The sequence below is a fragment of the Amblyraja radiata genome, chromosome 14 (genome assembly GCF_010909765.2).
Source record: "Amblyraja radiata isolate CabotCenter1 chromosome 14, sAmbRad1.1.pri, whole genome shotgun sequence".
Lineage (NCBI taxonomy): Eukaryota > Metazoa > Chordata > Chondrichthyes > Rajiformes > Rajidae > Amblyraja > Amblyraja radiata.
In genome coordinates this window covers 58,341,564-58,354,496 of record NC_045969.1, presented here as the reverse complement: position 1 = coordinate 58,354,496, position 12,933 = coordinate 58,341,564, and the positions used below count along the sequence as shown (strand labels likewise).

The 12,933-nt window shown below is 42.3% G+C and overlaps 1 protein-coding gene and 1 long non-coding RNA gene across 2 annotated transcripts in view; one reads left to right on the top strand and one right to left on the bottom strand.

Annotated features, from left to right (window-relative positions):
* Positions 1-1,125, bottom strand: part of LOC116980842 — a 6,943-nt gene extending 5,818 nt beyond the window's left edge. The window contains exon 1 of the long non-coding RNA XR_004414075.1: positions 941-1,125. This is a non-coding gene — a long non-coding RNA (uncharacterized LOC116980842). The remainder of the gene's footprint in view (positions 1-940) is intronic.
* Positions 1,126-3,989: 2,864 nt separating this feature from the next.
* The window catches only part of tbx15 (T-box transcription factor 15), a 104,003-nt gene continuing 95,059 nt past the window's right edge, over positions 3,990-12,933 (top strand). The window contains exon 1 of the mRNA XM_033033448.1: positions 3,990-4,948. Coding sequence (XP_032889339.1) covers positions 4,747-4,948 — 202 coding nt within the window. The 5' untranslated portion in view covers positions 3,990-4,746. The remainder of the gene's footprint in view (positions 4,949-12,933) is intronic.

Below are 12,933 nucleotides of genomic sequence, written 5' to 3'. Positions count from 1 at the left end.
CGTAAACCAGCATCTGCAATTCCTTGCCTCCAGTTTGGAATCGTGGTCATTCTTCGGACTCGCGTTTGGCCCATACCGCTCCATTTTTAAAATCCTATCAGTGTCCCCGTCCAAATGCATTTTTCATGTTGTTATAGTACCTGCCCCAACCACCATATATCCTCGTTCCATATACCCACTGTGTGGAAAAATATGCCCCTCGGCTTCCTATCAAACCACTCCCCTCTCGTCCCAAATGAATATGGAAATCCTCTATCCATGGGATCATCGTTCCATTGGACACCTTGCTGTAATTGTTGTCACGCCGAAAGCGACCGCGTTGCCCCCACTCGCGATAACCCCACGAACTCTGGGCCAACGCGAGTCCAGAAGACCCACGGACACTAAGGCAGAAGACGTGGTTTTAAAACGTGAATTAACAGATCTCATTTTGGACAAAAAGCAAATACATTCGAGTATTTTGGCACCGGAAGGCGGGAGCCATTAATCTGTAGAACAAAATTAAATGTCGGGGATACACAGATGTGTGGCATCGGTTTCCGCCAGGCATTTTTTCCCCAAGTCTTAATCTGTACATTCTCAAGAGTTTCTGGAATTAATTATATGGGGTGATTTTGGCCTCTATAAGAGAGGGGAAAAAACAACAACAGACAGAATAATTATTGTTAAATTAAGAAGGGTTAAGATATATATGCACGTGTTAATAATAGGATTAATATCTCTAGCCGTGTAAACAACTAAATGATATAGAAATATGCATGTATAATCCGCCCGTTGACAGCGCGCGTACAGAAAGCCGATGGCCTTTCTCTCTATCCCAGTACGTGATGGAATGAGTTATGTAGCTGATCGAAACTGTTGCTCAATTATTAATGTACAGATCCAGCAAACCCAAGCTGCCATCGCGATCATATTACGATATTTTCTCGCCGATTATTACCTCTCTGGCGCTATAGTTTCTAATGATTTCTCTGAGTTTTCCCTTCCACGTTTTGTTTTGTTTGTTTCAGATCTTCGGATAGTTTCCTGCTCGGACCATCTTGTGATAGTAATGTCAAATACGCCAGTTTGTCCTCGTTCTTCTCACGCGAGATTTCCCAGACCGTGAAACATATCATAGTACTGTGGTTTATTAATTAAAGAGTAACAATTGGCGGGCCAGAGCGGCAGGGAGGGAGGGGAGCTGGAGAGGCAGATCCTGTTGAATTAGTTTGACCCTCCTGTTCTTTGTAATTATTTTGAAAATACATCCAACATGACAGTACAAGCGAAAAAGGAATCTCCTGTGTATCGAAATCACAACTATTTGGTTTACTGAAACAGGCTAGTGGTATCGCTTTAATCTTTGAGTTAAATAGTCAATTGAATGTCAAACAGAAAAAAATAAAATGGATATTCACGTTATCTTGCGAGACCATTTCCATTCAGTGATTGAATGATTCAATGATACTTAATTGTCAGGAGGTATCCAAAAATGCTGGAGAAACTCAGCGGGTGCAGCAGCACCCGCTGAGTTTCTCCAGCATTTTTGTGTACCTTCGATTTTCCAGCATCTGCAGTTCCTTCTTAAATACTTAATTGTCATATGTACATGAAATGCGTTGCTTTGCATACAACCCGGTAAAATGGCCTAGGCGGTACACAAGTGTTGCCACGTTTTGGAAAGACAAAACCAGGTTGGGTTGAAATGCACTGTGCTGAATACAGTCTAAGCTTTTACTTACCCTAAAGTCCCTACATTATTTTGTATATTTCAATTACCTGACCCATGTAATTTCCCCGTGAAAAACCGAATATTGTTCAGCCGCTTGCGGCAGGGCGGAGGATAATTCTTTGGAACGGGAAGAAAACCATTAATACCGCTGCGATCCAATCTGCTGGGGGGTGGGAGGGGGGGAAGGGGGAACATTTAAAATGTTGTGTTAGCTAGCTGTCAATTGCAAGGTTCGAATCTGCGAAAGACCAGCGGAAAGATAGCGCTAACTTGCAGAACGTCGCATCATTGAACGCATACACGATATAGACACAACAAACCTGAAGTAACTCAGCGGGACAGGCAGCATCTCTGGAGAAAATAAATGGGTAACGGATCGGATCGAGACCCTTCTTCAGACACCTATTCCTTTCTCCAGAGGTGCTGTCTGACCCGCGGAGTTACTCCAGCTTTTTGTGTCTACGGTTTAAACCAGCATCTGCAGTTCCTTCCGACAATATACCAAATTGGTTATCAAATCCACAAGGATTTTAACATGGCCTTCACTATATTGTTTATGTTTTAGACACAAAACGCTGGAGTAACTCAGCGGGACAGGCAGCATCTATGGAGAGAAGGAAAGGGTGACGTTTCGGGTCGAGCCTTTTTCAGACTCATTTATGTTTAACTAACTCTACTTTTTGATTACAACCATTACAACAAAACGCGTAATTAATTGTCCTATATACCGGCAATATACTTATTTCACGGAATAACACAGAGATAATCTTATAACAATCAATAATACAATTAATTAATAACCGCCTTTAGAAACACCATTTGTGAGATGAATCTGAGAGTCTGGAATCAACATTTTAAAGAGAATAATACACAAAATACAACTGATAAACCTCATTGATGAAGATGTTGAAAATGTAATCAACTCGCGAAAGTTCAATCGCGTTGTTATTCAAGAGCAAGTCTTTAAAACAATGAAATAGAGCGGAAAATCTTGCAAATGCACGGGGTATGTTGGTGTGCTGGCGAGGGGTGGGGGAGGGGGTTGGGGGGGGGGGGGGTGAGGGACGGCGCGAGTGGGTGCCGCCGCCGCCGCCTCTCTCTATGCCTTGCCCGGACCAGTAACCCGGTCACATCAAATTCGAACAGACCAAACGCCTATTTGCAGCATTTTCTGTTTCATTTCGTTCTCTCTAGGCGCCAGCTGAACATCCCGCGACACATTCTGATCAAGGATGAGTTGAACATTTTATTTTGCAAATCATTTGCTTTGAATGGAACGACCATTAATTTCCGTTGGTGCAAAACTCAACACTGGTGAATGTTTAAACAGGGCTATCTCTCCGTGACTCTAAATCAAAACTGATGCCATTGATGGTTATCAACTTTAAAACAGGGTGGACACATAATGTCGTTTTACCGGGAGGATAAACAAATAAAATGTATAAGATATGATATATATATATATATATATATATATATATATATATAACTAAAATGTATAAGATATAATATACATATATAAATATGTATTTTATGATATATATGAGTATATATAAATGCTTATATGTACTCACACATGTATATAAATATATAGATGTGTGTGTATATATATATATATACATTATACAGTATTTATGTCTTTTTAAGCTATATATATATAAATGCTGATGTACGTTTTATTAATAGATATATATATATAATATCTATTAATAAAACGTACATCAGCATTTGAATATTGTTGTACACTTTGTCCCTAATTACGAGGGAGTTCAATAATCTAAACTATCTTTAATCTTCTGAAGATAGACACAAAAAGCTGGAGTAACTCAGCGGGACAGGCAGCATCTCTGGAGAGAAGGAAAGGGTCGAGACCCTTGTTTATAATGTTGGCAGCGAGGGAGTGAGACAGATCGATTTGTTTGCTAATGTTATTTTATAATTTTGCTTTAAAAAAATAATCCGATTTATGAAACCACAATCAACCTCGTTCAAATTCAAATAAAAATGCCCCCGGTGAAATTCCCAGTGGACTTTGATGCGCTAACAAGGATAAAATGATCATCGTTGTTTCTGTTGTGTTTCCGACGCTGTAGTTTGCAGTGGTCATCCCCGCAGTTGCCAGTTCTCTTTGCTGCCCCATCTCACGGCGGCTATGGGGGAAGAGATGCACATATGGGAACGAGACGCCCAGCAACAGGGGAAACGCTGGCACCGCACAATGCACAGACTATTGGCATTTCTTGGCGATCTATTTCCACCAGAAACGAGCGGGGAAATTTAACAAAACGATTGCATTTAAATGTGTTGCTAATTGAATTCTCAAGCACACCAACCAAGCCGTGCAGTTGCCAAACACTTAATCCGAAACACTTCAACTCCATTTTAAAACGGAACGCTGAATGCAGAGTTGGCCTGAAAACTAGGAGCCCAGCGACTTTAGAAAGTTGCACTTCTCCGCCGTTGTAAATCGGAGTTGGTGGGTTTTTTTTTTTAGCTCGCTGTGGATCAAGGTGTTGGGCGAAGGGGAAAACAAGGCCAGATTTACAGTTGTTTGTTTTGGAATTGTGCTGGCGATGGACATGGAAATTTTGTGTGTGTCCGTCATTGGATCCCGGGTTGCTGGTCGCTTTTCCATTGGTCGCTAGGAGTTGATAGACACGCAGACCTCTCCTCTGCTGTAAAACGGAGCAGACGTTTGCATCAATCAGCCGGGGGTGGGTAGATGACAGTGTGCAGGGGGCAAGTAGGATAAACTCAATAACTCCTCTCCGCTAGCCAACGACATGCTAACTGGCACTGAGAGAGATGTGAACACTTCTGGACCTCTGTAACCTTCAGCGTCAGTCAAGGGCCGAATTTGTCGACGAATATTGTGGTTACTTTTCGTTTCCATTTGGGAAACTTCTACAGTGCACACACACACACACACACACACACACCGCCTCTCAACCTCTCGCATTGGTGTCCTTGCGAGGAAAGAAGTCTGGGGGTTTGATTTGCGCGGCTGAACGAACGCACCCGACTCGGATAATATGAGTGAGAGGAGGCGGTCGGCGGCCGCTCTCAGTACACGGGCCCACGCCTTCTCCGTGGAAGCGCTGATCGGGACTAATAAAAAGCGGAAAATCCAAGAATGGAGCGAGAAGACGATGGAACTGAGTGTGGACAGTATAAACCAGGACCCGGCGCTGGGAGACAACGCGGATTCAAGCCAGTGTATGGAGATCAACTCTGGTTAGTGGCAACGTATCTCCAGCCGCGCTCTGCACACGCGTTAGAAGGGAACGATACACGCGTGGCTCGGGACCCGGACAACCCTTCATGGGAAATAGTTAATGCTCTGTAAAAATAACTCCCTCTCTCCAACCTTGTATTTCCCCTCACCCCTCCTCCCCCTCCCCCCCTCTCTCTCTCTCTCTCCCGCTCCCGCTTGCATAGGTTTTCGTGAGAGGGAAGTACATATTCAGTTCCGTTTTTTAAAACATAAACGCAGTTTCTGCCTTAAAACGTTGGGACCGGCGCCGTGCACGCCTTTGGCCGGGTGTCATGTGCCGCCGCGTTGCCGCTAGCAGTGGTCTGGATTTTCTAGGTAGTGCCGTTGTCGGGTCGCGGGTGGGGTGAAAGTTAAGATTATAAAACTCGTTCCTTCACCCCCCCCCCGCCTCCCCGCCACCGGCAACACTTCTTTCCCGTCCTCTAGCTGGCTGGTGGGTTGTTGACATCGTTCACCTGGCGAGGAGTCCAGTTGTAATTGTGGTGTGTGTCCCTAACCTGAATGACATTCAAGCACCGATGTGGGATCTCAAACTTGCTTCGTAAACTTCGCGCGAACAAGCAATTTCATTGCACCCCAGCGTGTATGATATGAAACTAACCTGAAGCAGAATAAACCCTGCAGAATGTACTTATATATTATATCGAGTTGCTGATAAACCTCTGTGTGTTGAATTTGAGACATCCCTCGAACACCAATTCTCCCCGCTCGCTGCATTTTAATTAATTCAGAGGCGTTTAAAGTCTAAAGTTAAAGTTTAAAGCCCGTTTCACGGCAGCTTTCGTACAACCCGTTAGCTTTCCCCGCTCGCCCCTGAGTGTGAAGCGATGATCACAGTTCAATATCCAAATTCTGCCCAAAAATGATTTATAATCATTAAATCGCCAAATGAATCCACAGAAAATATTTGAACATGAGCCCCAACAAGATTAAAACGTGATTTTCATGTTATGAAATGACATAAAATAGTAATTCTACCCCTGCCGTATACTGTTACTAGTGCACCTTCTGTGAATGGGGATACACAGCATCCTGGCCGATATAACTATGATTTAACCTGACTCACAATACGCCTTGCAAAATGTATTTTTATATTGTATCGTGTTACTTACTGAATTGCATTTTAGGGCAGAGAAGCCCCCGATCGCTGTGTGATTTTTAATTAATTGAGAATTAGGCAGAGTGCGGGGTGTGAGCGCGGCACCGGCACCTGACGGTCTTGCCTGTCCCGCTGAGTTCCCTCTATCCAGCGCGCTGTGATTCACCGCGCTTCTCTTCACACGGGGTGAAGTTCCCTGCCCGTTTTAGCTCTTAGTCCCACCGCCGAGCAGTCACATACCCCGCCTGAAATAACACCCCTGGAGTCCCTACAATGTCAGAGTTACCACATGACACCATTTAGGATTTAATATAAAATAATAATACTCAATTAAATTAGTGTAGGGAAGTAAATGATTGCGGCAGGCATGCCCATTAAAATCATGATACTGTTTCTCTGCTTACTTCTTTCTGATTTTTGTTTGAATTGTAAAAGTGAAATCCATCTGCAGAATTGGCCCTAATTCGGCTTTGGTGCTTGGCAGAATAGTACCGTTTCCGACGGCGTGTATGTCCGCCGTTTCCCAGGCGCGGGGTACAGGTAACGGCACCGAAATGACAGGTGTTTGGCCCCTTTGTGCTTCGCGATGTAGATAATGACACATTTCCAAGTTGCCTCTGGACTGCGTTTAAAATGGCAAAGGAATTGGCGTTGACATTTTTTTGGAAAAAAATAATTCTGAGTGTATAAAGCTAAGTGAGCGGGCACGACACTTCTGGCTGGTAGGAGAAGCATTGGAATTTGGGTCCCGCCAGCCCTGGGACTTCAGCTCTTGGTGGCAACGAATATTCCTCGACAAACAAAACAACTGTAGCGACTTAAATCGCGATTGTTATCCTCCTGTTAACCGGTTAGAAGAATATGCCCCGTCGCATCGGCGAGCTCTCATCCTGAATTTAAAAAATACAGGATATTTAAACGAGTGCTACAAAGTTATGGAAAAGCGTCTCTCTCGCCTGAAGTGGAGAATAAATTTTCTTTTTCAGCGAGAGCCTCCACAGATATTGCTTCAGCCAGTGAAAATGAGCAGAAAAGTACAAAACTTGTACAATACAATCTGCTGCTGAGACTATGTAGGACTTGCTTTTACAGAGAGAACTGCTGTTTACGTTCCAATACGAGTTCTCTTTCTTCTGCAGAATTAATTTTGAAACAAATGCCTACGGCTGATCCTAAAATCAGTTTATTAGTAATTCAGAGGCTGTGAAATTGATGTTTCAGAATTGGCTAATTATTCAAAAAAGGACAGAGGGATTTGGAGTTCAATATGACTGCGGGGAGTTATTGGTCAAAGTGCTTAACAGGGCACGCTGATGAAAGGTCCCGACCTGAAATGTCGACCATTTCATATCCTCCACAGATGCTGCGCCACCCGTCCAGTTACTCCAGCACTCTGTATTTTTTTGAACTCCCGAAGACAGCATCTGCAGTCTCTTGGGTCTCAGTGCTGTTCCATTGTCAGTGTAGCAATTCACCCTCCAATTCAATCCTTCTCTCCCTCTCTCTCTCTCTCTCTCTCCCTCTCTCTATCTCCCTCTCTCTCACCACACAAACACACAAAGACCCCCCCCCCCCCCCCCCCCCACACACACACACACACACACACACAAACACAGAATAAACCAAGGTTCAATTAAAGGACTTTTGCCCAATTTCCAGTAATGGTGAAATGTAATTTCAACAATTGGAAAAGGGCAGCCCCAAACAAATGAAATGTTCTGGAAGGCTCCCCGCCCGAAACGTCACCTATCCATGTTTTCCACAGATGCTGCCTGGCCGGCTGAGTTACTCCAGCACTCTGTGTCCATCTTTGGTATAAACCAGCATCTCCAGTTCTCTGTTGCTGCAAGATGATGTGAGCCGGTAGTTAAAGCGCCAGTTCTAAACGCAAACACAAATCTTTCTTCATCGTTTAAATGTCTTCTGCACTCGCTACTTCGGGGAACCTTTTCCATGGCCGTTTACTCCGGGTACGCGTCTATGTATACTTTGTAAACACCAACTTTTAGAGCATTGTTAATATTAACACTGGGGCCTCGGGCACCGATGTCTGCTGAGAACCATTCTCGATTCACATTTACAAACATCGAGTGAATAAGCGATTCTTTTTGCATTTTTACCAGTATTTCAGTGCCTGAAATTTCAATGCCACCAATAATCTCGAATATGAGGGCCTACATTTAGTAGATCAGTTTACTTGTAATTCCAAGTCTCGGAATTAGCTAAACATTCAAAAAGCTGGAGGACTGGCGGCTCCAAATGTATTTGGGGAGGTATTTACAATAAGTATTTTACAGCGCAACTTGTTTTGGGGTTTTTTCTGTTACACTGCAAGGGACGATAGTTCAGACGTTTTACATTCGACCTAACATACGGTTGGGTAGGGACGCCGTTTAGTATTATATGTAATGCAGTTTGAGATCAATATTCTAGTTTGGGAACAACTGTGGAATGTTTTACCAAAGGCATCCTCGATCTCCATTTCTAGAAAGTACTGTTTCGCCTAAGTAGAACAAGGATTTAAACCGTGAGAATTGAAAGAAATAATATTTTAAATATTTTAGCAGGCACCTTGTTTCAATGTCAGTTTTGTACTTCGAAGGGATAATGTCGATTATGCTATTTATGTAGTTAAATCTTCTAATATTTGGATCGGGCTTGTGTTTAAAGTCTTAAAACAGCGATTGCGATTTTTCTTTGGGTGTATATATTGGCAAAGGCGCCTGAGTATTTGGGAACGGACAATTTTGTAGCTAGGACCGATTTAAAAAAAAGTACACCTCATGCTGCAGGGATATTCGAAATCCACTTGAACGATATAATATATATATTCAGTGTAATCTTTGTCGAAGGATTACTTAGAGGGAGAGACACGTTAGTTTAACGTCCTATCTCCAACTTTAGCAATACACCATTGTATTAATTTAATTTAGAACAGGCAATGTCATAGCTCTTTTTTAAAGTAAATATTAAATATTTTTAAAATAATCTTGCGTGGGATCAACGCGATCTTCGAGATGAGGCTAGGTTCCATTTTAGGACACATTGACTTGTTTTACAGTGTGTTACCTTGCGAATGGTACATATCCAGTTAGGGCGAGTTTTATAATTTGAATTGTGATCAAAGGTTGTATTCTAAGCGAGAACGCGAAGTTGTTGTAGTCGAGTTCTGCAGAAAATGCGTTGTCAGTAATTATCTGAAGCACTTGAATGAATTGATGGTTATTTTTGAATCTCAGTATTAGTATCACGAGTACAATGTTATACATTGGGCGTAGTATTTTGGAAATTGTTGCAATTTCTATTTAAATTACAGCACCATGGTATTTATTGTAAACTATTCTAGTGTAATTTGTGCGATGCTTTTTCACGATGCGAATGCAATTTGTACATCATCTGGTAGAAAGGACAAAACACTCATATATATTGCTACAATACAGTTTTTTGTAATATTCTGAGGTTGTATAGTTTCACTGCCATAGTTATAACTAATAAGTGCTGAAGCAGTATTACGAAGCTAATACATCCGAAAAAAATCAATGTAATATTTTTGAACAGGCTGCATATTTTAATTTTCCTACTATTAAAAAGACTGTTGGACATTTGCTGTGATAACATTGACGAGGCAGTATTTTAATCTCACTTATTCGCGTAGAAATGGCTAGATTGTATGCTGTAAGTGCGTTTTATTGAAGAGACAATTTTCAACATGATTTCTTTAAGGATGCAGATTATAATTTTGGTGCAATGTCTTACTTAGCACAACAGACATTTTAATTGGAGGTGAGGAGGTTTTGAAGAACCGTTGACACAAATCAGCTTGATATTTAAACAATTGCGTGAAGAGGGGGGGATCTTATAGAATTGCGGGAAGATTGAGGGGGGATCTCATAGAAACTTACAAAATTCTTAAGGGGTTGGACAGGCTAGATGCAGGAAGATTATTCCCGATGTTGGGGAAGTCCAGAACTAGGGGGTCACCGTTTAAGGATAAGAGGGAAGTATTTTAGGACCGAGATGAGAAAATCATTTTTTACACCGAGAGTGGTGAATCTGTGGAATTCTCTGCCACAGAAGGTAGTTGTGGCCAGTTCATTGGCTATACTTAAGAGGGAGTTAGATGTGGCCCTTGTGGCTAAAGGGATTCAAGGGTATGGAGAGAAGGCAGGGATGGGATACTGAGTTGGATGATCAGCCATGATCATATCGAATGGCGGTGCAGGCTCGACGGGCCGAATGGCCTACTCCTGCACCGATTTTCTATGTTTCTATGTAAGAGGTGCTTCGTTTAGTTGAGTTTAGAGATGCAGCGTGGAAACAGGCCCTTCGGCCCACCGAATCCGCACTGACCAGATATCACCCCGTACAATAGTTCTGTCCTACACACTAGGAACAAATGAGCCGACAACCCTGCATGTCTTTGGAGTGTGGGAGGAAACCCGAGCACCCGGAGGAAACCCACGCGGTCTAGGGGAGAACGTACAAACTTCGTACCGTCAGTGGGTCTCTGACTCTGTGAGGCAGCACCTCTACTGCCGCGCCGCCGTGCCGCCCAACCTGCAAGGATTTCAGAAACCCTGGGAATATTGGAAAGGAACTGGGATGTTTGGAGCAATTTATCACTCTTTCCCTTTCCCCCTTTAACCTACCGAATCTTCTGAGATTTACAAGCAGCCTACAACAAAAGTAGGTGCCTAATGCAAGCAGTCCACTCTCGCGATTTCTCCATACAGGCATTCTGTTCCAAAACATCTAAAGTTAAATTTTACCCCCAATTAATATTTTGACATTGTTTTTTTTTACAAAATTATTTGCAGGGAAAATAAATATACAACGGGCTGCAGTTCATTTTTGGCGAAGAGTTAAATTCTAAATCCAGCTCCTCACGTCCTGGCTGTTGTGAAAAGAATACGTTCAAACCCAAGTTATTGGGAAAGTGTTTTAATAAAGAAAAACTATTGCTTAGGCACAAAATAGATTTATCTAGGTAACTCTATGTTTAGTTTTGAACTGTGTCCACTTTTAGTTAACTCTTAGTTTGGACACGGAATATCTGATAAAGAAATGAAAAATCAGAAAGCATTTGGTCAAAGGGTCCGCTCATGAAGGTGTAACAAATTGCGATATACCTTTACAAACAAATATTGGCTATACTTTTTTCATCGTTATCATTTGAAAAAAAACGGGTCTGCCTGATAAGATTTTTGTACATTGCTGCCTTTTTCAAAGAAGCATTTGAAGAAGTCATATATTCCATTTTTTGACGTCTTATACGTATTAGTTGATGCCTTATGCAGTTTTGTGTTCGAGTGAGAAAAACATAATTTTAATGCAACAATGTAGTGAAAGTACTGTTATTTGGCGGAATACAGCGATTTATTTTGATCGATTTTTTAAAATGACATTTATCTTTCTAATTTGTTTAGGAAATAACGATAGATGCTGGCTTACGCCGATGATAGACACAAAATGCGGGAGTAACTCAGCGGGACAGGCAGCATCCCCGGAAAGAATGAATGGTTCAAGACCCTTCTTCATACTCAAGAGGGGTCTTCAGTCTGAAGAAGGGTCTCGACCTGAAACCTCACCCATTCCTACTCACCAGAGTTGCAGCCTGTCCCGCTGAGTTACTCCAGCATTTTGTGTCTATCTTTCTATTTTGTTTGTTCTGCAAGAGATAATATTTGATTTCACTGTTGTATTACAGGAGCAATACAAAATGCACCCATCTAATTAAAAAATCACCCGTAAATCTGCCGTATTTACATTGAAACATATAAGATTGTTAAGGTTGTTAAGGGCTTGGACACACTAGACGCAGGAAACATGTTCCCGATGTTGGGGGAGTCCAGAACCAGGGGCCACAGTTTAAGGATAAGGAGTAAGCCATTTAGAATGACGATGAAACACTTTTTCACACAGAGAGTGGTGAGTCTGTGGAATTTTCTGCCTCAGAGGAGGCCGGTTCTCTGGATGCTTTCAAGAGAGAGCTAGATAGGGCTCTAAAAAATAGCGGAGTCAAAGGATATGGGGAGAAGGCAGGAACGGGGTACTGATTGTGAATGGCGGTGCTGGCTCGAAGGGCCAAATGGCCAACTCCTGCACCTATTGTCTATTTTTCTGCTATCCATCAGGTCCTTCTTTAAAAGCCTTCACATCATCTATCATACCAGCTCCCCGAAACATTTGCTTGTTGTGCTCATCACCTCATGTGTGATTATAGCTACATTGTGCATTTTCTTTCAACACGGAAGCTCTGAACACCCGCATAATGTGTCTACATCTTCAAGCATTGCCTGAATAATATCTTCCTTGAGATTTCTGCCTGAGCAGATCTTGCAAACCGTTACAACATGACAATCTATTCTTAGGCATTCATCTCAAGATAAAATATTAGCCAGGGTTCTTTTATATTTCAGATGAAAACAGGCCTTAACGTTATGAATTATTTGGAATTAAAAAATAAGAAAGCAAATAAAAGGCATCTGGATAGATATATACAGAGGAAGGGTTTAGAGGGCTCTGGGTCAAATGCAGGCAAATGGGACTAACCTCATATGTCAATTGGTTGGCATGGACAAGCTGGGTCGAAGGCTGTCCATGCTGTACAGCTCCATGACTCCATCTGAAAGGTGGTACCTTGAACAAAGGACCATTCTTCCATGCTACACTGGGTTTTAGCTTTTGATTGTGGTCTCCAACATCTAGAGTGGGACTTTGATCCATAGTTCCTAGATTCATGGTTGCACAATTGAACAGGACATGTGGAGTTTATGTACTCATGTCATCACCTTCTGGTGCTTGCTTTCAAATGCTCTCCTTTACACATCTCTGTATCAGACCCAA